This window comes from Rhinoraja longicauda, chromosome 22 (genome assembly GCF_053455715.1).
Source record: "Rhinoraja longicauda isolate Sanriku21f chromosome 22, sRhiLon1.1, whole genome shotgun sequence".
Classification (NCBI taxonomy): Eukaryota; Metazoa; Chordata; class Chondrichthyes; order Rajiformes; family Arhynchobatidae; genus Rhinoraja; species Rhinoraja longicauda.
Window position 1 is genome coordinate 5,372,432 of NC_135974.1, and position 27,533 is coordinate 5,399,964.

The window sequence follows — 27,533 nt, forward strand, 5'->3', positions numbered from 1 at the left end:
CTCCACTCCTTGCACTGAAGAAGCAAACAGCAAGAGCGAACAGAAAGAGCAATTCATAAACACATGTGGAAGGATTTCCGGTAGGTTAGAGGAAGAGAATGCAGCTGGATAGCCAAAGATGTTAGCAGTGCAAGGAACTCAAAAAGGGACGAGCAAAATGGGAAGTGTGTGGATGGGTAAAATTGCGACTCTGGGTGCTTTATGGAGGATGAATTGATAAAGGGCACTGGATGCATCTTCAACTCCAGGGTAATCTTAATTCAAACCAAACATCAGGAAACAGGTCAGGAGTAACAATATAGAGGGTGTTTTTCTTAAACATAAAATTGGTGAATTATCCGATCCGGTCGTTTGTGTGAAACCATACCTGCTGCCAGAGTGAGGCCCAACGCAAAATGGAGGAACTGCACCTCATATTTTGCTTGGGCTGCTTACAACCCAACAGTATGAATATTGATTTATCTAACTTTAAGTAACCCTTGCTTTCCCTCTCTCTCCCTCTCTCCCCTATCCTAGTTCTCAGACTAGTTTCACTGTCCTTCTCATTAATTTACTGATTGTATGCCTCCTTGTCACCTTCCCCTCAGTTAACAATGAACCATTCTGCATTTCCTTATCATCGTCTGCTTTGATCTGTCGTTTCCAAACCTTACCCTTCCATATCTCTAGATTTCCTCTCCCCTGACTCTCAGCCTGAAGAAGGGTCTCGACCCGAAAAGTCACCCATTCTTTTTCTCCAGAGGTGCTGTCTGACCCGCTGAGTTACTGCTGCTTTTTGTATCTACCTGCTGGTTCTGAGTTTGTCTTGGATAACCAGGTGTGTCAGCACTGAGGTGTGCACACAGCTGTGGTGCATCAGTTTTGATGCAGAATGCTTCCCACATCACACTGGGCACTGGCTTACACGGGAGATGCACAAGACACTACAGATGCTGGAATCTTGAGCAAAAAACAAACTGCTGGAAGAACGACATCTGTGGAGAGAATGAACAGACAACGTTGAGTCAGGACCACTCCTTCAGACAGATCAGTCTGAAGGGGGGTCGTAACCCGAACTACCGTCTATCCATTCCCTCCGCAGATGTTGTCTGAACACACAAGTTCTTCCAGCACTGGTTTATTTGGACTGTCTAGACAATTAAAAAAAATTGAGTGTCTGGAATCTGGCAAGGACAATTTCTGAGATCCATAAACGTACCAGTGAGCTTTTGCAGGCACATCTAGGGGGGCAGCGGATTCAAAGACATCCAGAGATGTCCATGAAAGAGCAGGTTAGTGGCAACAGTGGAATGAACGCCAATATCAGAGTGGTTTATGCCATTTGTTATAGTCAAGTTCCATGCATCCAGAATGAAGGGGCATCTTTCGGCGGCTAATTACCATTGTACTCCATTCAGAATCTGTTTAAAGGAAGTTATCACACACAGCGTGAATGCGGCAGGCACCACCAAAAACCATAACGTTGCATCCACACCACATTCACTCTCCATTTTCTACTTTATTTGGCCAATAATGCAACAAATTGCAATTGAATGCAATTTTGAGGTGTGCGCTGATTTTGAAAGCCAGACTTTGGGGGGAAGAGCTTTAGACACTGAAACGGCTCATTCTGAATACCAGGGAAAGTCACACCACAGACCCCAGTTGAGAACGTCAAACCTTCCTGACAGACACCTGGACAACGAGGGAACAACATTTCAAACATAACTCCCAATTAACAAAAACACCCAAATTCGATGGAAACCCACTAGGATTCTCGACCAACGAGAATCCCCAGTTCCTTTCTCCTTTGAGTCACTTGGAACAAACAGGCTCCGTCAAATTGTGGGCTCCACTTCTCATCCAACCGGGCAACTTCTAAACTTCATAGAGAGGGAAGAAGTCAGGCTCTCAACCAAAATAATCCAAACATGTGATCAGTTATTTTGTGAACAAAATGCCAATAGATCTAGAAAGAAAGCTTCGATCTCATCTTCCCTTTCCCCATTCATCATCCAAAGTGTTTTTTCCCCATTTTCTCAATTGGGGAATTTTGAGCTCCAGGTTAATTGTGGTGACCAATCTGAACTATCCCGCAAAGTGGAACCACTCACCCTCTCCAGACTACTTCATCCACTGGTGCAGCAAAGACCGAACCTTGCTCTGACGGAGCTGAGAGTCCTAACACCTGCAGGTGGCTAAACTAAACTTGGTCATCCCCTGCCCTCACCTTTCCCATCTCTCCGGCTGAATAAACGAGGCTGGTGTCGACAAAAGGAATGGTCTCAAAAGTGTTTCTGCACATTGCCAAAAGATACCAAAACTGTCACAAATCATGGTTTATTTCCCCACACTGGGTATAAAAAGGACACAACGTCTTTGGTTATCTTCCCAACTATCTTGTAGCCTGATGGTCTTTTGTTTGAGCTGTACTGCACACTGGATTCACAGTATTGGGTCCATAGCGTCAGAGCCCCAAGACATGCCTTCTTGCAAATCCCATTATCTAGCGTTGCAACAGAATTTCCTTTGAATGTCATGTAATGCTTTAGCTTTGCTCTATGTTCGAGTATAAATGCAATTTCTTTTCCCAATGGAGCCAGGAATTTACCGACAAACGTGTGTACCTGGACATCTCTACGATGAAGAATGTATTTGCTTGTTTATACATTGTTGCAGACACTGGAGGCCATTGCTATTACAAGCATCAGCTTGTTACTCATATTACAAAATAGTGCAATGTTTTAAAAGTGTTCATAAATAACTCTAAACCCCTGTTTTTTTTAAATACAGAATGTTAGAGACACATTGATATGGCACTCAAACAACTGCCATTTCTCTCATCTGGGAACTAAACATATAGGCCATTTCTGTTACAAAAATATGCCTGCTTCCACATGCAAATTTCTCATTAGACATATTGCAGGTTTTCAAACATAAAATTTTGTGCAAATGTTTCTTTAAAGTTAAGGTAATTAAAGACAGCATTTTTATGCACGTTGTGTTACTTTAAAAGAGACCTTAAGTTTAAACAGGGTACTGGAACTCCCTTATCTAATATAGCTTGTAGAACCACCTGCAACTTTATGCTCGAGTGTTCAATTCAGATGCAAGATAACTAAGTATTTTATACAACGGAGGAGTGTTTGGGGAGAGGGAGGGTTGGTGGTTGTGGTGGAGAGAGGGAGGAGGGGGAGCGGGAGGCAGCAAGCATAGCTGAGCACACCTTCCAGCTCACCCATACTCTCTAGCTTTCATTGAAGTGCACAAAGTCGGTCTCAGAAGGGGTGCCCTGTCTTTTTGTCTTTGCTGTTCCGGAGAACTGTCCTCTCGAGGCCATTGTTCTGAGGTTGCTCTGGCCTGCTTCCACCCATCAGAGAGTGAACACCTTGGCTCTGCTGATGCTGGAAAAACGTTGACCCCGGGTAGTGGCCGACGACCTCGTTGTAAGTGGGCGGTGGTCCTTCCATTCTGCCGTTGCTGCTGTTGCTGGTAGCGCTGACGCCAGAGTTACAACTGGGCGGGCAGGGTCCAGCGTTATAAATCGACGTGTCTATCAAGTCGCTGTCAAAGATGGTCCTGTTCGGGGGAGCCCGCACCGACTCGCGGTTCAATTCCATCTGCTGCTCGGGGTCCCGGAGCTGGAGGGTGCAGGGGCCTTGGTAGGGAGGGGGCTCCTCGCCATCCGACAGCGAGATGGTGGGAGGGAGGTCGATCTCGTGCTGCATGTAGGGGTAGGTGGGCTGGAAGCGGCTGAAGCGATCGCGGTGTAGGAATGATGGCACCGTCAGCCTGTCGGTCGGCCTGGGTGTGTATATCTGGTGCTAGAAGAGAAGAGAGGCAGTCAGTTGTGACCTTCCACACAGGGGCCCAGTCTCACACAAACATACACAATTCTTCAGGGATTGGACCGGCTAGATGCAGGAAAAGTGTTCACCATGTTGGGGGTATTTATTCACAAAATGCTGGAGTAACTCAGCAAGTCAGGCAGCATGTCGGGAGAGAAGGAATGGGTGACGTTTTGGGTCGAGACCCTTCTTCAGACTGAAACGTCACCCATTCCTTCTCTCCTGAGATGCTGCCTGTCCTGCTGAGTTACTCCAGCATTTTGTGAATAAATACCTTCGATTTGTACCAGCATCTGCAGTTATTTTCTTATACACCATGTTGGGGGAGTCCAGAACCAGGGGTCGCAGTTCAAGAATAAGGAGTAAGCCATTTATGACAGAGATGAGGAAAAACCTTTTCACCCAGAGTTGTGAATTTGTGGAATTCTCTGCCACTGAAGGCAGTGGAGGCCAATTCACTGGATGTATTCAAGAGAGAGTTAGATAGAGCTCTTAGGGCTAACGGATTCAAGGGATATGGGGAGAAAGCAGGAACAGGGTACTGATTTTGAATGATCAGCCATGATCATATTGAATGGCGTGATGGCTCAAAGGGGCCGAATGGCCTACTCCTGCACCTATTTTCTATGTTATCGGCAGGAAACTGGAAACACCCAGCAGAGTTGGTAAGAATTTGCTTAGCTGGGAGAGGGCAAGTATCCAGAGTTACTGCCAATCTGGGTGTTGGATAGGGTTAATGTGCGGGGATCGCTGGTCAGTGTGGACCCGGTGGGCCGAAAGGGCCTGTTTCCACGCTGTATCTTTAAACTAAACCAAAGTAATCTGGTCGTATCACAGCTGTTAATGTACAGTCACCAGCTTGTACATGTCTCCCCCTGGGCTACCAACCCCCAATTCATGGACACCCCGCACATGTGAGCAAGCGCTTGGGAGACAGGGGCTGCAGGACTTTGGGCATCATCTGCCGGGTGAGAACGGAGCACTTCTCACTCCGATCTGCAACAATCCCCGGGCTGGGTCGAGCCGAGCACAGGTGGGAGAGCTCTCTCACCGCGTAAGTGAGCCTGGCTGGTGGCTACTCTTCCCGTGACTGCCCGCCCTCCCATCACAGCTGTGATCCACTCCCACCCACTGTTAATGTTGAAGATAGACACAAAATGCTGGAGTAACTCAGTGGGGCGGGCAGCATCTCTGGAGAGAAGCAATGGATGACATTTTGGGTCGAGACGTCACCCATTCCTTCTCTCCAGGACTGCTGTCTGACCCCTGAATTACTCCAGCATTTTGTGTCTCTCTCCGTCCGGGTGGACTGGCTTGGCCATTTGACCCCAGGCAGTCCACGAGCAGCTCTCCATCTTAGTCGCGTCGAGTGGCCACTGTCAATTAGTCCTTGTGCAGGTGGGTGGAAGAGTCTGGGGGCAGTTGATTGGAATGAGAGGACATGTTATAGGAAGAACATGAATGAGGTGTTGCTCTGATGGCTGAATAGCAGGAACAATAGATAATGGACGCAGGAGTAGGCCATTCGGCCCTTCGAGCCAGCACCGCCATTTAATGTGATCATGGCTGATCATTCTCAATCAGTACCCCGTTCCTGCCTTCTCCCCATACCCCCTGACTCCGCTATCCTTAAGAGCTCTATCTAGCTCTCTCTTGAATGCATTCAGAGAATTAGCCTCCACTGCCTTCTGAGGCAGAGAATTCCACAGATTCACAACTCTCTGACTGAAAAAGTTTTTCCTCATCTCAGTTCTAAATGGCCTACCCCTTATTCTTAAACTGTATTCTTAAACAGCAGGATGCATTATTTAATATCCATGGCAATCTTCTTCTCAGGCTGGGAACAAAGGCTCCATCACAATGTAACCTCTATATACATCCCCATGCTCCCTACTTATTGCAGCAAAACCCAAAACTGCTGGAAAACCCAGCAGGTTGTGCAGCATCTGTGGAGACAAAAGGATGGTCAATTGGCCATGCATCAGGACTCACAGCGAGGAGGGAAGACATACAGTGTACAGAAGTGAGATGGAGGAGTAAGGCACAGACTGTAGGTGAGATTTTAGATTTAGAGATACAGCACGGAAACAGGCCCTTCGGCCCACCGAGTCCGCGCCGCCCAGCGATCCCTGCACATTAACACTATCCTACACACACTAGGGACCCCAGACATCTATGGTCTTTACCTCCTGGCAGCACGTGTTGAGATTGGTCTCAAAACTGTCAACCCTCCTCCCAGCTGCACCTCAGACTGTTCGGGAGAGGAGTCAGTTACCCATTAAACTGAAATTAGACACAAAATGCTGGAGTAACTCAGCGGGTCAGGCAGCATCTCTGGAGAAAAGGAATAGATGACGTTTCTGGTTGAGGCAGTTCATTTTTTTCTTCAGAGATGCTGTCCGACCTGCTGAGTTACTCCAGCTTTTTGTGTCGATCTTTGGTTTAAACCAGCATTTGCAGTTCCTTCCTACATATTAGTCATACAACATGGAAGCAGGCCCTTCGGCCCAACCTGCCTATGCCGACCAAGATCTATATTAGTCCCACCTGCCTGTATCTCGCTAAACTTTCCCCATTCATGTACCCGTCCTAGCGTGAGCCACTTTAAAGTCAACACCCCTTGCTGCCGTCATGAAGTTTGGGGGACTGGCCCCCACCAGCACTCCACCATCAAGGGTCAGCCCAGCTTTGGAAGATCTACACTGTACAGATGCAGCATATAGCCACCAGCACGTAACTCCCAGACATGGCTGAATGCATCAATCAATGTGCTGGAGTAACTCAGCGGGCCAGGCAGCATCTGTGAAGGAAATGGACACTTTTGGGGCATTGACTCTTTCTTCAGACAGTTTAAAAACCTCAAAGGGCAGAAGAACATAGACAATGCCCCTCGGACCGAGCGACTGATCCTGTTTACTCCTTGGTGACAGTGAATGATTGTACAATGCCGGGCACACGCGGGGAAATTGTCCGTACACCAGCGTACCAGCTCCCTCGACCGCGGCCAGGCCAATCTTCATCCAGCAACATTCAATCAATATTCCTCACACAGATTATCCCGTGGTTACCACATTGAAACCTGCAAACTGTCAGATGTGGTTAGCAGCCAGTGACTGTGCTGCAAGTGATCAGAGGCATCTCTCTCATCATAGGTTTGTTAATATGATGTTGAGGATTGAAACACTTTCTGGTGGGGTACGGCCTTCATCAGACTGGGCAACCCGAGGCAGAGTGAAACTGTACCATCTCTCATTAGCTGCTCTGGGGTCTGAACTACAGCAGACAGGTGGATTGGTGCAAACAGCCCAGCTTGCCCATTATCCTCCATAAAGTCAGTTGGTCCTAAATCTGTCTCTCTTCCCTCAAACTGCATACTTTCTTTAATCAACTATTCCTTATTACAGGCACTACAAAGCCCCCAAATACTCCATGCAAAGCCCCACCTGCGCTTGATCCCAATGTTTCGCCTGTCCTTTACATTCTGTACATTGCCCTGATCCAGCAATTGTGTGGTTCAAGAACATTAGTGAACGATACGAGGCCAATTCATTCCAAGGCCAAATGGAAAGGGACATGTTCTTCCTCCCCCCTCCTGCCCCGGCCAACTGTGAAGGCCCAGGGGAGAGTGAGCAAGTGAGTGATGAGCATACCCCATAGTGAAGAGGGTACAGGAGGACGGAGCAGAGGAGAGGGGGAATGTGTTCCACAATACAACTCCAGCAATCCCTCATCAACTCCATCTGCACTTCATGCTGCCTTGGGAAAACAGCCAACAGAAACAAAGACCACTTGCATCCCGGTCGGTCATTCCCTCTTCCCCCCCTTCCTGTTGGACAGAAGATACCAAAGGTTGAAAGCTTGGCATCATACCACCAGATTCAGGCATGGACCTCTCTAAGCTGATAATGCATCCCTGATTTTCCAATCTTATCGTGTTGCAGCCATTGCATTTCATTTATCTGCACTTTCCCTGTAGGTGTGACACTGTATTCTGAACGCAGGTATTTGTTTCTCTTGGCACCACCTGTTGTACTCATTGTACTGGTACAATGGTACCACTGTAATAGTTTGATGTTTGGCATGAGCTGCCTGGATACCAAAGTTCACCACTGCATCTCAGAACACATGGCAATGATAAACCATCACCAATCTGTTCATTCCTTTTTGAAACAGAAGACATTCGAGTAAGTATTTTTGGAAGCTGACAATTAGGAAGCAAGGCCTGTAGATTGTGGGGAGCTGGCACAGAAGAGCATCGATCAGCCATGATACTTATTAAGAGGCAGGGCAGGCATGAGGAGCCGTGGCCTATTCCTGCTCCCATTTTCTGTTCTTATGGTTTAGCGTTAAGAAAAGTCCACGTGGCAGAGGATGAAGCAATGAGTGGCCACGTGTATCCTGCAGGCTGTAGCATCGAGGAATGCAAAGCCACACCGACCGCTGCTTTATAAGAGCATCGAACATTCCACCGGCTCCCACCGCTCCCAATCACATCTCTAACTCAGTCTGAAGAAGGGTCTCGACCCGAAACGTCACCCATTCCTTCTCTCCTGAGATGCTGCCTGACCTGCTGAGTTACTCCAGCATTTTGTGAATAAATACCTTCGATTTGTACCAGCATCTGCAGTTATTTTCCCACATCTCTAACTCAGCTGTTGCATCAAGGCATTGAACAACTTGCAGCCCTTTCCAAAATAGTATAGGGTTCTCTCGCACAAGGAGCTCAATGCGTAGGGTCAATATCCCCTCTCCCTGGTGAAGGATCTCTTCATTCTGCAGTGTCCACTGTGCCCCATCACTCCCTCCCTGGTGTCCGCCATTCCCGGTCACTCCCTCGCTGGTGTCCGCCATTCCCAGTCACTCCCTCCCTGTTGTCCCCCATTCCCAGTCACTCCCTCCCTAGTGTCCACCCATTCCCAGTCACTCCCTCCCTAATTAGACACAAAATGCTGGAGTAACTCAGCGGGACATGCAGCATCTCTGGATAGGGAGGAATGGGTAACGCATTGGGTCGAGACCCGGGTCTGAAGGGCCTCGATCCGAAATGGCACCCATATTCCTTCTCTCCAGAGATGCTGCCTGCCCCGCTGAGTTACTCCAGCATTTTGTGTCCATCTTCGGTGTAAACCAGCATCGGCAGTGTCTTCCTACACTCACTCACTCCCTCCCTCCCTCCCCAGTGGTGCTTGTGGTTTCCAGTCACTCCCTCGTTTTATCTCAATAGATGGATTGTCATCAGAGCTAGACACTCACCCAATAAAAGCACAATTCATAGACCACGCAAATGGCTGCAATGTTCATACAAAAGGACAAGGAGTCCAAAAACTAAAAGCACAGAGCATTTTCTCCTTCTATCCGTTGAACAACACATCTACGAGTGTCTGGGCTGTGAAGAAATATTCGAATGAACAAAAGTTGATAAAGGCATTCTCCTCGCCAAAAAGATTTTAAACCACTGATCCCATTCCAAACAAATCTTGACCATTCTTTTTCACAGAAAGCAAGGCGAGCTCAGAAGCCTCTCACTAATCCTGGGAGTGAGAAGTGGCTGCAATGAACGCCGTCTCCAGTAGGTGGTGTGATTGCTCCAATGTCGTAGAACAGCTGAACCGCCTCCAAGCACTGCATCCCAATCCTTCTCTCCAGAGATGAAGGACGCTGAGTTACTCCAGCATTTTTGCTATCTTTGGTTTAAACCAGCATCTGGAGTTCCTTCCTACACACTGGATCCCCAGTGACTGATTAGCGGGGAAGCGCATCTGGAGGTGACTGAACAGTGCAGACACACGTGAATGTCAACACGTATGACCTCTTCATTAGCAACACTGATCTGGAACTCTGCTCCTCTCCAGCGTGCGAGGGCGAGGGGCAATCGTATTCTCCTTGCTCCGTATCCAAGATCTCCTTGCCCTCTTCCCCTTCAACGGACAAGACAATCGGGTCAACGACGCAAAGGTGTCACAAAATTCAGTTTAACCAAGACCTGCCAATGTAGACAGGGAGACTTCAGTTTGATAGGGTGGCAGTGTCCCCAGCCCCTGGAAGGAATTGCATTGCGCTTGGAACGGCTACCTCACCTACACTACACTTCACTCCAGAGATGAGCGCAGGAGGGTGTGAATGTGCATGCTTGGGCCAAGTTTACCCGTCGATCTAAGTGTGTGAGTGTTTTTGTCTTTTGATCCTTTGCTGTGAGTTGGCCATCTTGCCTTGGCTGTTTGCTTCTCACAGAATGTACATCACACGTCTAGGTTTGTTCCTGGTTTTAACAGAAGAACGCGTGATGTTTCAGTGACAAGTCTAGCGATGTTGAATTATTCTGCGACGATCTAAAAAAAGGCATTGTTACCAAGAGGCAACTTAGAAAACATTCCCTCCAGAGCCTGAGATTCAGCAGGCCGCACGGAAAGATAGCTAACCAGAAAATGCTGGAAACACTCAGCAGGTCCGGCAGCCTCTGTGGTCAGTGAAAAACGATGAATCTTTCAGGTGGACGGATGGGCAGAGGGAATGCCTGTGAAGAAGTAGAGACCCAGGTGAACCGAGATGACAAGGTGGCAATGGTGTTGGTGGGGAGAGGGTGTGAGACTGGTGAATCACAGCTGATCCACTGGAAAGGCTGTAAACACAGGGAGAAATGCAAGGAGCGGGGAAACAAATCCAATTGTAGATTTTGGCAAAAGCCAAAAACACCAGTTACTGGAAATCTGATCAGGTAGGATCAGGAAAGCAATATTGGAATTTGTTGACTTCTCACCAGAATGGGTGTTCCAACACAAACAAGACAGGCTGATTCTCAGTGTGAAGAAGGGTCTCGACCTGAAATGTCACCTAGTCCTTTTATCTAGAGATGCTGCCTGACCCACTGAGTTACTCTGGCATTTTGTGTCTATCTATGGACAGGCTGGTTGTCCGGAATTATTGAATTATGTTGAGCCATGGACTGGAACGTGCCCGAGCCAATGCCAGCAGTCTCTGTTCGTTCAAGTTGCCTGTAGGTGTGCGAGAGTTCCCTTTCTTTCTTCTGCCTTCACGGACCTCTCTTTATTTACACCTTTTCCAATGCCATGGCAATGGTGTTTGTATTATCTTGTTTCCACCTATCTCATTCTCTTTCTACCCTTCCCCATCTGAAACATTGAACACACTTGTTTTCTTACTTTGTCCAGTTCTGACAGAAGGCCTTTGCTTGAAACGTTAACCTTTTTACCCTCTTCCCAGATGCTGCCTGGCCTGATGCGTGTAGTACAAGTTTTATTTTTGGATCTGCATGTTTTTATTTTTATAAACAAGGACATCTTTTTTTTAAGTTTTAGTTTGAGAGATACAGCGCGGAAACAGGCCCTTCTGAGACAGAGAATTCCTCTGCCTCAATGTTCCTCTGCTCCAACAGTGCCGTGGGATTTGCTTACGTCCACCTGAACTAGATGATCCTTAGCGTAGACTCAGAGTCGCACGTCTTTGTGATGTGAGAGGAAACCAGAGCACGCATAGGGGAATTCACGTGGTCAAAGGAAAACATGCAAACTCCATTGAGACAGCATTTGAGGTCAGGATTTAACCCAGGTCACCAGCTCTGTGAGCTGCAGCTCTAACGGCTGTACACTGTGCCGTCCAAAGACAGCACAAGAATGACTTTGGCTCTGGTAGCATGAAACTCCCTTGATATTGCCATGGATTTATTATAGGCTGGAGATTTGAAGGAGGAGGGGTGGGGGGGGGGGGGGAGAATTGTGCTTAAAATGGAGCATTCTGTACTTTCAGGCACAGTTTGAACACCTGGATCACACTGAGACCGCACAACACACAGCAGAAATAACTGCATGCAGCACAAATGGATATCCACCCCCCTTTGCTCACTCACTCACTCTCACAGACTTGCCATGAACCATCTGCGCAGGAAGGGCAGGAGACGGCTGGCAGGGAGCAAGACCACAGGTGCACCGAGAAATGTCAAGCACGATAATGGTGATTGCAGGGGACAACTGGAGAGCTCAAGGCAAGGTTACAGGAGGCTGCTATTCCAGTAACAGGTTGGCCAGCTTGCCTTTCCCTTCTCCATTAGATGACACAATGCCCTGCCCTTGTTGTTCAGTTGGATTCCAAAGTTACATACCATTGTGTGTGTAGGAAGGAAATGCAGATGTTGGTTTACACGGAAGGTAGACCCAAAATGCTGGAGTAACTCAGCGGGACAGGCAGCGTCTCTGGAGAGAAGGAACAAACGCGTCAGATCTTCCTCAAACTCCTGCCCAGCTGAGTTACTCCAGCTTTTGGTGATACCTTCTCTCCTGAGATGCTGCCTGACCAGCTGAGTTACTCCAGCTTTTTTGTGATACCTTCCTCAAAATCTGGCCCATTTCCCCAGACAGTGTGAAGAAGGATCTCGATTCCCGCGGAGTTACCGTAGCATTTTGCGTCTATCCGCTGCCACCAGTACCGGGTACAATATTCTAGCAGGGCTCATGTCGAGAGGGTTTGGAGAAACGTATAAGATTTTCAAAGGGGTTGGACACGTTAGAGGCAGGAAACATGTTCCCAATGTTGGGGGAGTCCAGAACAAGGGGCCACAGTTTAAGAATAAGGGGTAGGCCATTTAGAACTGAGATGAGGAAAAACTTTTTCAGTCAGAGAGTTGTGAATCTGTGGAATTCTCTGCCTCAGAAGGCAGTGGAGGCCAATTCTCTGAATGCATTCAAGAGAGAGCTGGATAGAGCTCTTAAGGATAGCGGAGTCAGGGGGTATGGGGAGAAGGCAGGAACGGGGTACTGATTGAGAATGATCAGCCATGATCACATTGAATGGCGGTGCTGGCTCAAAGGGCCGAATAGACCTATTGTCTATAATTGCAGGAAACTCCAAACAACTTGGCTTTCAAAGCCACTGATGATTCCCCGAAAGCACGGAGATGCCACTCAACTTCAGGTCTGTGCTTACACTTCCCCACTCACTCCTCTTCCAAAGGGAACACAAATCAGATTCCTTGAAGGGGCCCAGCTGTGCTCATTTTTTTTAAATGACTTGGCAAAGACTTCAGTGATACGCAAATTCCTGTGACACACTTTTAATGCAAGTTTAGTCATTTCTAGACTGGAGAAAACTCCCCCCCTCCCCGACAGAAAATACCTTTGGAATGACGCAAGAATTAGACTCGAAGATAATCTAGTCTGATGTTTAAATCTGACCCCATTATTCCGTAAGCCAACCCAGAGGTACGAGAAGTCACGCTAAAGTTTATTGGGGATTTATCACAGTTTGGGGCTCTTTGCCAGTGTTGAGAGGATAGACATAAAAACCGATGAGAAAGTGGTTGAAGAAAGGGTTACAAATAGAAGCTAGTGCCACGTGCAAGTCTGGGAATGCAGTGAAAATAAATGCTAATTACATTGCAAGATGGGAGTTGGTGTCGTTCAAGGAGTCACCGAAGGGAAAACAAGTTCACCCTGCCTGCATCTCGACCGGATTAAACGCTGCCCTGATTGTTGTCAAGGCCCCTACCCATGAATCATTCACAGACTGCAGGGGTAGAATGACTTTTACCCTGGATCTGTAGAGGGGGTAACAGTGGCACGGTGGCGCAGCGGTAGAGTTGCTGCCTTACAGTGAATGCAGCACCGGAGACTCAGGTTCGATCCTGACTACGGGCGCTGTCTGTACGGAGTTTGTACGTTCTCCCCGTGACCTGCGTGGGTTTTCTCCGAGATCTTCGGTTTCCTCCCACACTCCAAAGACGTACAGGTATGTAGGTTAATTGGCTGGGCAAAATGTAAAAAATTGTCCCTAGTGTGTGCAGTATAGTGTTGATGTGCGGGGATCGCTGGGCGGCGCGGACCCGGTGGGCCGAAGGGCCTGTTTCCGCGCTGTTTCTCTAAATCTAAATCTAAAAACACATCAAGCTGTGGGGAAGCACCTCTCCACTCTGTGAAACAGGGCCGTGCACAGTACATGGCCAGGAGGAGAACTGAACGCGTCAGACCGTCCTCGTACTCTGGTTCATTTCCCCTGTCAGGAGTGAAGCCGATCTTTGGCTGGACCCATGCTGCGTTGGGCTGCAGGGTTGGAGGAAGCCAGGCAGGTTCACAGCCAGACCGGATGGGAGGCAGCGGCAGCAGCAGCAGCTGACTGACGACAGCAACTGTCAGGCGGGTGACCTGCGGCCAACTTGGATTAGTTAACAGGGACATATCAGTCTGAGCATCGCCGGCTGGCGAGGAGATTCCAGAGTAGAAACGCTCTCGACTTTAGAAACACACTGACACCACAGGTGCAATGTCAGGGAGACGTGACGCCGTGTGTTGTCTCTCCAAAGACAGGTCGTCAGATGGAGTTGGCGAGGTGTATCTGAGCCAGGTGCCCCGTCTCAAATGACAGGGCCATTAACTCACAAGCCTTCACTCAGAGTACATACAATGGGTTCCTCACTTGCAGGTCATGCCTGAGGATTCAGATCAAGGGCTGCTCATCAATCTACCGCAGAGACGTTAGTCCTGATTAATGGAACTGTCATTTCCCACTGTGCTCAGGTGCAGGATGTGCTGTTCAATGTGGAGGTCATTTGTACCTCTTGGGTTACTGAGGTGGGCCTGTTTCCACACAAGCAGCCTCACTATTTGGGTCACTTTCATAGGGCACAGCACATGTGACAGAATAAATCTACCCACTCCCATCTGTTGCAGCTCCACGTGCAGCTGGCAGTACAAGCTGGGCATGTGCTGCAGGGGCACTCCGTACAGCCGTGGCGAGGAGCCGCGCGTGGAAGTGGCCACTCTGGGAACGGCAGCGCATGTACATCAGTGATACCAGTCAGCACTGTGGGGACTTGGTGCAAGAGCAAAGCCTTCCGGTGCCGTTCCCACTGCTCTACGCAGCGACTGCACGGTGGCGCAGCGGTAGAGCAACTGCCTTACAGCGCCGGAGACCCGGGTTCGATCCCGACTACGGGCGCTGTCTGTACGGAGTTTGTACGTTCTCCCCGTTGGTTTTCTCCGAGATCTTCGGTTTCCTCCCACACTCCGAAGACGTACATGTTTGTAGGTCAATTGGCATGGTAAATGTAAAAATTGTCCCTTGTGTGTGTGTGTGTGTGTAGGATTGTGTTAGTGTGCGGGGATCGCTGGTCGGCGCGGACCCGGTGGGCCAAAGGGCCTGTTTCCGCGCTGTATCTCTAAAACTAAAAAGCTAACACTGGCTTTGGTCCAGGTGGGCAGCAGTTATTCACTGCCCTCCCCAACATGAGGGCACCTTGGAGTGAACGCACAGCAATGGCAGCCCAAACATTGACGCAGCTCATCTTACTGTCAGTCTTTTCTCAGGTTCTCTCACCCACAACTTGCAACTCTACATTTACTTCCCTCTCCAGTGCTGGCAGCGAGACGGAAAACACACGCATGTGCAAGTTTAACCCTTGCACCGCCCCTCAGGAGCTGGGATGGGGAGGGGCAGGGCAGGTGCTTATTATAAAAGGCCAGGAGAGACACCCAAGATGTTTACTGTATGTTTGCTGCTTTGGGCAACCCTTGTGTCCCGACAGCGCTTGGGCTGGTCGCCTGCAGGCAACTGTTGGTGGAATTGACCTCAGACTCTGTTGCTGTGTAGTGTAGTCTCACCGACACTCTCGGTCTGAGCCCAGTACTAAGCCTGCACCGCCAGCCCTTTGCTCCAGGTGATGCAACTGAACGCAGACTATGAGAGTTCTCTCCTACATCTAGTGAAACATTTTTTCCCCAATGAACGTCACTAAGGACAGAGCAGCTGGCTCGTGAGTACGTATTAGGTGTTAGGGTCCCTACGATGACAATCGCAGATGCATTGTACTGCAAAAGCACTCCATCAGCTGCATCACCGCCCTTCCTCAGCAACGAGCTACTGTTGACTCTGGATAAGGTTGCACTGTGTACTCTGGCCTGCACCCTTACAGTCTGCTTACCTAGTAGAACTAATTTATTGTGTTATCGTGTATTCATTTGTTGCCTTGAGCGGTCAATACGCTAATAAAGCTGCCGCAAGTAGGAATGTCATTGTTCGTGTCCAGACACACACGACAATGAAACACTCTCGACCACACTCCGGGCGGGATGACCGGGCGGGTAAGGGGATATTTCAGCTCACTAAGTATCCTATTCATTGACTTCAGTTGGAATTTCAACTCTGGGTTCAGTGTACACAGACGATTATGTTCAAAGCCCTTGGAGGGTGGAGGCTTGGGAAGGGCATCTTACCGACTGCAGGCTGCCTTCTTGCCTTCGCATTTGGCTCTGTCTGTTTATTAGCGATCTTGTGGAGAGTTTGTAGTGGTTGAGGAGGCAGGTGATGACCACGACCATCACTATCATCACCACCACAATCACGATTATCTGCACAAACTCCAGCTCAGCTGCAACAGAAAAGAGAAGGGGCCAACGTGAGACACTGCTGGGAGCAAACCTGGAAAAGCTCAGCCACCTAACTGGTAACACACTGCCGGGGAACAACTCTCGCTCCATTCATCACAAGGCACCAGCCACGCGTGGCTGTCAGTCACAAGCACCTTGGAAGCAGGTGGCCTGGACCTTGCTTACACAGCAATACAGTACTGGTGGGTACAGACCTGTCACTGTATAACACTGGGTACAGTCCCAATAGGGACATGGCCGCTGTATAACACGGGTATGGTCCTGGTAGGGACAGGTCCATTGTATAACACGGGTATGGTCCTGGTAGGGACAGAACTGCCACTGTATAACACTGGGTACAGTCCCAATAGGGACAGGGCCACTGTATAACACTGGGTACAGTCCCAATAGGGACAGGTCTGTCACTGTATAACACTGGGTACAGTCCCAATAGGGACAGGTCTGTCACTGTGTAACACTGAGATACAGTCCTGATAGGGATGGGTTTGTCACTGTTACACCACAGCACAGGCTGGTGAGGAAGGGTCTGCACCATGTTGCTCTGTGGTTGGTACAGAACTGCTTTGACAAGGCACAAAGAATCACTCAAGGTGTGACAGGTGGACCCCTAATCCATGTGAGCAGCAGGGCCAGGGAACAGGTGGAAACTGGGGGGGGGGGGGAAGAAATGAAATGCTGGGAATGTGGGTCAGGTGGCATCTGTGGAGAACGAGACAACTAAGATGCAGAAAAAATGGAAGCATCTACAGGATTAAAAAAGGGAAGAAGAGATTAAATAATAGAAGGAATTATTACAGATAAACAATGGGTTAGAAATCAAAATGGGAAGACACAGCACAGTTGTACAGTGGACAGACACACAGCCACACAGTGCACAGACACACACACAGACACACACACAGCACATGGCACAGGTGTACAGACACACAGCCGCACAGACACACAAAGCACGCGGCACACAGCACAGGTGGACAGACACAGCACACGACACAGATACACAGACACACAGTACGCACACTGCACACACAGCAGAGACACACTGCACACACACAGAGACAGGTCATCAGGCCACTGAATCCATACTGACCAGCAAACACCCATCTAGACACACAGTTTGAGTCTCCCCATATTCCCATCTATGGGTGGGGGGGGGGGGATCCCATGTGGTCACGGGGAGAACGTGTGAACTTCATACAGACATTGCCAGAGGTTGGTATCAAATCTGGTTCACAGGAGCAGGAAGGCAGTAACTCGGCTGGCCTACAACACAGCTGGGTGAACAATGAGAGTTCATGTCGCACCCTGCTGCACAAGTGAGGAGGCCGAGGGCAGGCAGCTGCGGAGAACTAGGACAGGCGACCAAATAGCAGGCTGTGGCTAGGTGTCCCACACAGGGGGTCCACAGGGGGGGCAAGGTGAGCTACAGCAGAAGTTGTTGTGTGAAGGCAGGGAGCTGTGGGGCTCACCCCAGTAGATGCAGCAGCTCCTCAGATTGTTGAAGCTCGGGGGGGGGGACGGGACCCTTTAGCTCCTGATTTTCCCACTGACAGCCATGCCAATAGCTGCCCAAATGCAGACATTTCCTCCCTGACCGTCTCTCTTTACACTCGTCTACTCCTTTTGACCAAAGCACTATAAATGTGCCCGGGCTAACCTTTGTTGGATGTGACTGGGAAAGCCAGCCTTTGTCCTTAATTACACCGTGTTGGAAAACTAGACCCTTCCCCTGAACGTCAGACTGAAGCCCCAAAGCGTCTCGCTAAATTTTACTTTGCAATGATTCAGAAGTGGTGGGTATAAAATTAGTTCGGGAAGAGACAATTCATTGATAAAAATTTAGGTTCATGGTTTTAAAAAAAACTAAGATTGTTCTGAACAAAATGGAGGAAAACTATCACATGAATGAAGCAGTCACCAAGAATAAACTTATAACCTGAATGTCCAGACAGTTCTTGGGTATTACATTAACAAGGCGACCTTGTTAGAAGTAGTCAGTGAGGCTTGCAAGAGTCTTCGAGAGCGGATGTGTGGAGAATGGGAAACGGTGAGTAACACGCACACACACTTGAACCCAGTGGCTTACACATAAAATCAAAACTCAGTGGGGTGCTATTTAAAAGCATACAAGGAGTTGCAGCACCACGATAGCCCAGTGACAGCATTTAAGCCTTTGCCCTGTCCCCTCTCCACTCCACCCTCTCTCTACCCCCCACAAGGTCAATTCACAGCGGCATCATTGCTGTACAGCGAGGAACATTTCCTTCAGGCAGAGAGCAAAAGTTAAAAGTGGACGCAAAAGACCCTACTAACACATTCCTTTGTCAAATCAGGGATTCTTTTTCAATATGTTAAAAATGGTCAGAAAGCACCCCCTCCCCCTCTCCCCACCATCAACCCCCTTCCCCCTTCCACCATCAACCCCCTCCCCACCATCAACCCCCTTCCCCCTCCACCATCAACCCCCTCTCCCCCCCACCATCAACCCACTCTCCCCCCCACCATCAACCCACTCTCCCCCCCACCATCAACCCACTCTCCCCCCCACCATCAACCCCATCTCCCCCCCCCCCATCATCAAACCTCTCCCCCCCCCCCCCCCCCGGATGTAAATGACCATCATTCTTGTTCTTAACTGCTGCCACCTCAGGCGTGCGTCTTCACTGCTGACACAGCCGAGAGCAGGTCGGCCGGCAGACAGGAGAGGTGGACTCGAGGACAGTCTGGCAGTCAGCACTACATCAGGCATTCACATCATGAACCGTAGCCAAGCACTCCTCTGGCTGGGGGCTGGCCTGGGCTACACATGATGGATTTTAACACTAAAGTTTGGGTCAGCTCCTCTGGAGATTGGCAAGGGGCCGGGGCGGGGGGAAGAGGTGTATGCAGACAATTTGCTGCTGCTTTGCACATCGTTATATTAGCAGCGAGTCCCAGCGAGGTCCGGAGACTGTGACGTGAATGCAGATAGGAGGGGGATTGAACAGCTGTCACGGGCAGAATGAGTAATCCAAATCAAGGCCATACTTAGTGGGACTAAACTGTCACCTAGTGCCCTGACAGAGCCAAGAGTGCCTGGCCCGTCATGAACGCAACCCACACTCTATACAAGGGTAGCCGCAACCCTCAGCTGCTACACAGACTCAGGGAAGCAAACCGTTTATGACCCTCTGTCAGTGGGACAGTCCCCAGACTGGAGCGGCCTGTTCTTTCCACACGCATTCAACCAGTGTAGTCCATCCCACCCTAAACATTCCCTGGGCTCAAACATGTGCATTAAAGACCAGCAGCACGGCAGTTCATGATAGAATTCATTATATAGTTGTTCCCTGGCTAAAATCCACCCGTACAAATGTCAGCAGATCAGACTTTCACAGCATTTCACACAGCACATCTAGCCACATAGCACTTCAGGATGGCCTGAATTCAGGAAATTAGCACACCCCCCTCCCCGATACCAAACCTATGGGGGAGGTGGGGGGGGTGGATGGGTGAGTGGAAGGATTGGGGGGGGGAGGGGGACTAGTGTAAACATGAGTGAATTGTTGGACTTGGGGGACGGGGAGACCTGTTTCCATTTCCTTTTCCAGTGCCCTGTTATCCTGAAAGACTCGTCACAATGGGACGGAGGTGACTCTGCAGTTGGAAGGACATTGCAAAGACAGTATCGTTGCTCCTTTCCCCCTTCTCCATCACCTGGGATTTACAGCTCGGAGAGATTGCCATTGCGACCTGCAACCTCCCCCTAACCTGGCAGGTGGCACCCATGAGGGCAGGAACGCCATACGTAGTAACCTCTGCCAGACCTCTCTGCCAATGACTTGACATTCACAATATCCCACAGCAGGAACACTCGGCAAGCCACCACATGGGACCCAGCCGAGCAAGAAGGGTGGACCACAAAGAGTGCCCAATATAGAGACCCGTGCAAGATGTGGGAGGAAGAGGCAGGGCAAATACACTGGCCTTAATGCTGGGCAAGCCAGAGATGGTCAAAAACCATGTTCTTCTTGGAGAAGGCTGGACAGTGGGACAGCGGTAGAGACGATGCCTCACGGTGTCAGAGGCCGGGGTTTGATCCTAACTATGGGTGCTGTGTGTATGGGGTTTGTACGTTCTCCCTGTGACCACAGGGGTTTTCTCCGGGTGCTCCAGTTTACTCCCACATTCCAAAGACGTACAGGTTTGTAGGTTAATTGGCTTTGGTAAAAATTGTCCCTAGTGTGTAGGGTAATGCTAATGTACAGGGTGATCGCTGGTCAGCGTGGACTCGGTAGGCCGAAGGCTCTGTTTCCACGCTAAATCTCTAAAGTCTAAAGGCAGATTTTACTGTTTAGAAAATTGTTTCCATTGAAAGGAGGATTATTAATCATTGCACATAGATTTAAGATAATAAGTACAAGAACCAGAGGAAAAGATGCAACTATTTATTAAAAATGCAAGTGATGATCGCGAGTCCATTATCTGAAAGTGACAGAAGCAGACTGGTAATGTTCAGAGGACGTTTGATGTGCATTCAGTTAAGTTCCAATGGCTACAGGAGAGAACAAGGGAAGAGCCAGACAAGGCAATGATGGGCCAAATGGCTTCCTCTGCTTGTTCTGTTGGCAAGTGTCCAAGTACTGGATCCCAAGTATGGGTTAACCTGCCACTTCCTACAGCCAAAGTACAGGTGACACTGAAGATAACTGGTTTGAATTCCCTTAAATGTCATTGGATCATATCATCAATGCACACACCAACGATTAAACCTATAAAGCTTCCCAAAGCGGTGCATCTAAGTTCTTATGTAAAGTGATACTTGCACTGAACTGTATGCCAAAATGAATTTCACTGTACCTCGGTACATGTGTCAAATAAAGTGTAAGAAAATAACTGCAGATGCTGGTACAAATCGAAGGTATTTATTCACAAAATGCTGGAGTAACTCAGCAGGTCAGGCAGCATCTCAGGAGAGAAGGAATGGGGGACGTTTCGGGTCGAGACCCTTCTTCAGTCTGAAGAAGGGTCTCGACCCAAAACGTCGCCCATTCCTTCTCTCCTGAGATGCTGCCTGACCTGCTGAGTTACTCCAGCATTTTGTGAATAAATACCTTTGATGTGTCAAATAAAGTACCGTTGACATTCAATTGTGTAAACACTAGTGATCAGTGCTCACTTTGGATTGGCCACTGCATCCAAAAGTCCCTGTTTGGAGAGGGCTCTCCTCCAATTCCACCAATGGGAATCTTTGGGTTTGGGCTTATTATTGCCATGTGTACCGAGGTACAGTGAAAAGCTTAGTTTTGCACGCTATCCAATGGGGAGAGGGGAATCGGACAGTGCCCTAGTGTAAGGTGGCACCGTTCAGAAGCCTGATAACAGAGGGGGAGAAGCTGTCCCCCAGTCTAGTGGTGTGTGCTTCCAAGCTACTGTATTGTCCGTCTGCCTGACGGGAGAGGGGAGAAGGAAGAATGAGCAGGGTGATTAGCTAGAAATGTAACCATAAAAGGATGAAGGGCTAGTGGTGGAGAGAGGGAATGGCACAAGCTGTGCAAAAATCATCAAGACCAATATTTGTAAAACAAAGTTATGTAAATATTTTAATATCATGCTGTCATTTAAAAAAAAAACTAAACCATAAGGGGCCAATAATTCAAACGTTTCCCACCCATTAGCATCCTCTACAAATCCCCTTGAGCATGAGGACTGCTCATTGTCGATTGCAGAGCAGAGGGGGAAGGGAGATAGGGAACAGTCGAGATGAAGACCGTGCCTGAAGACGGTGAGCGGCACCCTTGCGCTGCCCAGTTTCTCGAGGAAAGTTTCTTGCACAGGGAAAATAAAAGAGCAGCATTGAGCGATTAGACAAAAGCGGCTGCTAATCACTATTATAATTCAATTAGCGGGAGACCTTGCTCAATTTTTCACCAGTAATTTGTCCTTGGGGACTCTTGATAGATGTCTACTAGTTTGCAAAGCAGTCAGAGTTCTCCCGAACGCCAGGAAAGGATTGTGGAAATCGAGTTTAGCTTACTCTTTGCCTTTTCTCATGTCTAGTAAAGAAGCTGATGCAAAGGGCAATGCATAACAGCGTAAACCCACAATGTCACGGCCACCAGCGAGCGTGAAGCACACTGATCGGTCTTGTCTGGTCAGAGGGTGGGTTTGTGTGGGTGCCAGTTGTACACATTCCACAAGCTCATTGAAACCCAAATGATGGTACACTTTCTCCCTGATAATTCCCCGAAACAAAATAATTCATTTCCTGACAGTTTGTTGCCTGCGTGCATTTTCTGCACAGGATAGCATGGAGTGAGATTATCAACAGCCCGGGTACTCAGTCCGCACCATCCAGCAGGTTTACGGGACAACGACTGTGAGAAGAAGCCTGGCTGATTGCCACGCAAGGTCAGCCACTCCCCACCTCCCACACGTAAACTTCCATCGCTTATCTACCGGAGATGGGATATTTTAGGAAATACAAGCTTTGAAACCCCCGTATCACCATTTTGTTTTGCATCCATCCCTCATACTGCATGACTAACTGCACCAGACCTTCTTGCATTTTAACTGTTCCTCAAATAATTTCACTTCACCGTCGATTGGCTTGTGCCAAACACACAAGCACTTTCACACAGCGAGTGACTCGAATACCAAAGTCTTTTTTGTTTCCCATTTCTAGCACTGAGATTATCCTTGGCACCTTGCAGCGAGAGAGCTTGCGTTTAAAAATAGTCTGGGCAATGGAGAGGTGGGAATGGAAACTCGGGTCCCGGCCTGTACGTTTAATGAGCGCGAGACGCTGTGGCAATGGAGTGTGAAACGTGTGGACTTTCAGGGCTGGCAAGGGCAGCAGCAGCACCAGAGGTTTGGCTTCCAGAGTGCTCATCACTATGAGATCAGTGACATTTGATATCTAGGACAGAGTCTGGGAGGGAACAAAAGAAAAAAAAACCAACAAATGCAGCTTAATCAAAGCTTATCACAAAATGCTGGAGTAACTCAGCGGGTCAGGCAGCATCTCTGGAGAGAAGGAATGGGTCACGTTTCGGGTCGAGACCTTTCTGAAGACGTCTCGACCCGAAACGTCACCCATTCCTTCTCTCCTGAGATGCTGCCTGACCCGCTGAGTTACTCCAGCATTTTGTGATACCTTCGATTTGTACCAACCAGCATCTGCAGTTATTTTGCTACCTTAACCAAAGCTTAGATCTTCAAGCAAAGTACTGTAATCATATAGAAACAAAATGCTGGAGTAACTCAGCGGGACAGGCAGCATCTCTGGAGGGAAGGAATGGGTGACGTTTCGGGTGGGGACCCTTCTTCAGGCCCACGTAATCATATGTTCCTGTCATCTGTCTCCAGGAGATAAGCACACTTGCCCGATTCCACCCTGCCAATAACTTCACTGCCCAGCTTGGGCCATAGGTTTAATTAGCTCCTCCTGCACACCCCAGGCCAGTGTCGACTGGAATGTCTCTGTTTTAGCAGTCACCGCGGCAATAAAAATACAGAAGAGAAAAGGGGAAAAGAAAGAAATGAAAATGACAAAGAGAAAGAAAAAAGACAGAGGCTACAGGAGAGAGACTGGAATCCTGCCCTGTCCATTCAAACAGTGTGGCTTTCAATGGCACTGTGCTCAAAACATTAAAAATGTTATGACAAACCATAGCCATCCAAGGCTCTCCCTAAACTACCCCATTACTCTGCATTCCCACAGCTGTCTGAGCAGCGTACAAACATCAGGTATTAAAACCTTAAACTGTCTGAATTTTATGAAAATCTAATCTGGGTTAATGATGGCTTTCTATGTGGCGCGACAGTAGCGAAGGTTCATTTACATTCCGACAATCAGTTCCCTGCTGACTCATTTTGGCTGGGCCCACAGATTCATTTATCCTCTCTTCCCAGAGCAGACACTTCCACCGACCAGCTCGCTGCGTTACGGTGAAGGATTCGGGAGATTTCTTTTTATTATCATTTTTTTTTTTGATTTAGAGATAGTGCGGAAACAGGCCCTTCGGCCCACCGGGTCCGCGCCGCCCAGCAATCCCCGCACATTAACACTATCCCACACACACCAGGGACAATTTATTTTACATTTGCCCAGCCAATTAACCTACACACCTGTACGTCTTTGGAGTGTGGGAGGAAACCGAAGATCTCGGAGAAAACCCACGCAGGTCACGGGGAGAACGTACAAACTCCGTACAGACGGCGCCCGTAGTCAGGATCGAACCCGAGTCCCCGGCGCTGCATTCGCTGTAAGGCAGCAACTCTACCGCTGCGCCACCGTGCCGCCCTGACGGAGCGAGGGGAGAGTGGTTCTGGGGGGTACATCGCACCCTGCCAGCGAGGGTGAAAGCGGACCTTTACCTACTAGTACCGCGTGCAGCACCAATAAATCAACAACACACCATGGGACAAAAACAGCCTTAATAATATTCACAGCGTCTATCAGAGTGAGTGAGGGGCCCTTAAATGTACATCAACCTGCTCAGGTATCTCCAGGGGCGGATTTTCACAGGGCTGGTTAAACTCAGAAAATTGCAACAGCGTCTTTTAATCCCAGCATGATAATTTTAATAATTGGCATTTTGATTGCAGTGAAGGAGTCAGGAACATGGAGGAACACAAAAGATTCAGTGCAAAGATAGTTTTAGTTCCCAGAGTGTAAAACGCTCAGAACTCTTCACCTCCAAATAATTGTTCCCAATGACTTAGTTCAGATTAAGTGCGCGCCAAGCCAGTTAGCCCACAGTTTAAGCACGGGTTCTGGTCATAATATCACAGGAAAGACACAAATGTGCTATAGAAGGGTTAGAGATTTACTGGGATACAGTTAGTTTAGGAAAATTGTGGCTGTTAAGATTGGATAGGCCAGGATTGGTTTCTTTGCGGAGGATGATGAAGGGGGAGAGAGAGAGAGAGAGACACACAGAGTGTGTAAAAAAAAATTAATTATGAAGGGCTTCCATCATCTTCTTAGAAATCCCGTGGGTTTTGTGGGGAAGCTAATGAGGCCAATGTGGGAAGAGCAGACTCCACCACAGCTGGGGTGGGAGGGGGTGTAGTTTGTGAGCTGATACAGAGTCCCCATGTGCTATCTGTGCACGCACACTGCAGGCTCTCACCACCACCCTGGACCGTCACCCTCCACTGTGAGTGGTAATGAGCAAGAGGGGGTGAAGTCAGTGAATAGGAAGGACATCTCCCTTGGCCCAAGGGTTAAATACAAAGGGGGACATTGATAGAATGTGATTTGAAGGAAGATTAGAGGGGAGAGCAGACGGGTTTTTGTTTAAACACAAATTAAAAGATGTGGTAGGTATCTGGAGCTCTGCCCGAGAGTGTGGTACAGGCAGTAACCCCCACTGTACTTAAATACTTCCTGGGTATGTCTTTGCAGAGCGCTGTGATCTGGAAAGCCACAGACCCAGTCTCCAAATTGTGGGATTAAGCCGGGTGCCTTATTTTTGATTTCTCAGACGTAATGGTCTGTGGGGCAAACAGAGCCACAGAGTCGTCCAGCACAGAAACGGCCCTTCGGCCCATCATGTCCAGGCTGTAGCCCAAGTACCCAGCTACGCTAATTCCAATTAGCAGTGGTGGTCCATTCTATGTTCAGTGATTCTACACTGGGGTGGGAGCTGCTCTACATCCTCATCGTCCACCCTGGGCAGTTCTACGGAACTGGCAACGTTTGCAGCAAAGCGTCAACTATGGTACTCTGAAGCACCAGTTGCCACTTGTGACTGTTGTGGTTGACATACGAACGAAGAAGATTCTACACTGTGCAACTCCAATCCATTTATCCAAAGCCACCACTCACTGATCCATTCCAACAGAGGGGAGCGTTTACCCCTGCAGCCAGCTCTTCACAGGCAATGCAAGGGCACCACGCAGCCAGACCCAGCTCGTTGTTTAATTTCAGAGGGGCTAGGTGGAGGTATCTGGATTCCATCACCTGCATTACAATGTGCCAGTGATTGCACCAAAGCTCACCTCGACACAGAACAAAGGGATGCCGTGGGCTTGTGCAGTGCTAAACAACAGCACACCTACATTTGTGTAGAAAGGAACTGCAGATGCCAGTTTAAACCAAAGATAGACATAAAAAGCTGGAGTAACTTAGCGGGTCAAACAGCATCTCTGGAGAAAAGGAACAGGTGACGTTTCGGGTTGAGATCCTCCTTCACACCTGAAGAAGGGTCTCAACCCGAAACGTCACCCGTTCCTTTTCTCCAGAGATGCTGTCTGACCCGCTAAGTTACTCCAGCTTTTTGTGTCCATCTTCAGCAGACCTACATTTACCTTATGTCTTCCAGAATCAGAGACGAGATCAAAGCACTCACAGACAACTGGTAAATACTTTCCGAAGAGCAACCTGCAACCTGCACACCGCAAAACCCCAGAAATAATAAACCAAGAGATAATTAAACCAAGGGCGGCACGGTAGCGCAGCGGTAAAGTTGCTGCTTTACAGCGAATGCAGCGCCGGAGACTCAGGTTCGATCCTGACTACGGGTGCTGCACTGTAAGGAGTTTGTACGTTCTCCCCGTGACCTGCGTGGGTTTTCTCCGAGATCTTCGGTTTCCTCCCACACTCCAAAGACGTACAGGTATGTAGGTTAATTGGCTGGGTCAATGTAAAAAAATTGTCCCTAGTGGGTGTAGGATAGTGTTAATGTACGGGGATCGCTGGGCGGCACGGACTTGGTGGGCCGAAAGGGCCTGTTTCCGACTGTATATATATGATATGATATGATATGATTAACACTGGCCAAGATACCCGCCAAGACTTCCCGCAAACAGTTCCTTTGCTATCCAAGATTAGTGTGCTCAGATTAACATCTCGTCGAATGGTTGACATGCTGACCCCCCCCCCCGACATCAGTCTGAAGAAGGGTCTCGACCCGAAACGTCACCCATTCCTTCTCTCCCGAGATGCTGCCTGACCTGCTGAGTTACTCCAGCATTTTGTGAATAAATACCTTCGTTATTAATCACACGCGTTTGTGGAATCTTTTTAATGTGCAAATTTACTGCAGCTTTTCTTACACTATATTAGTGGCAGCACCTCAGTCGTGAAATAAGTGCTGTGGGGGTGGTGAAAAGTCCTGCCTTTTGTTGCTCCGTTTGTGGAAGCTGTCAACGCCAGGCTCTGCTCTGCTGATGGAATTCAGGTAGATATCATCAGCACACTGCAGACAGCAAGGCAGTCCTCATTGTGTTCTGATGAGGGTGGTTGGTAAGGGGACTGTGTGAACTCCTTGCTTGTCGTGCAGAGCGTGCCAAGACATTTTGTTGAAACTCCAAAATGTATCACCAGCAA

At 48.8% G+C, this 27,533-nt stretch overlaps 1 protein-coding gene across 4 annotated transcripts in view; it reads right to left on the reverse strand.

The window, feature by feature from the left end:
- Positions 1 to 2,305: 2,305 nt before the first annotated feature.
- The window catches only part of LOC144604356 (protein TMEPAI-like), an 80,587-nt gene continuing 55,359 nt past the window's right edge, over positions 2,306 to 27,533 (reverse strand). For all 4 annotated transcript variants that reach the window (XM_078418656.1, XM_078418654.1, XM_078418653.1 and 1 more), the window contains 2 exons: positions 16,046 to 16,200; positions 2,306 to 3,803 (listed from right to left, as the gene is read on the reverse strand). In XM_078418656.1, the coding sequence (XP_078274782.1) occupies positions 3,258 to 3,803; positions 16,046 to 16,200 (701 nt within the window). In that variant the 3' untranslated portion in view covers positions 2,306 to 3,257. The remainder of the gene's footprint in view (positions 3,804 to 16,045; positions 16,201 to 27,533) is intronic.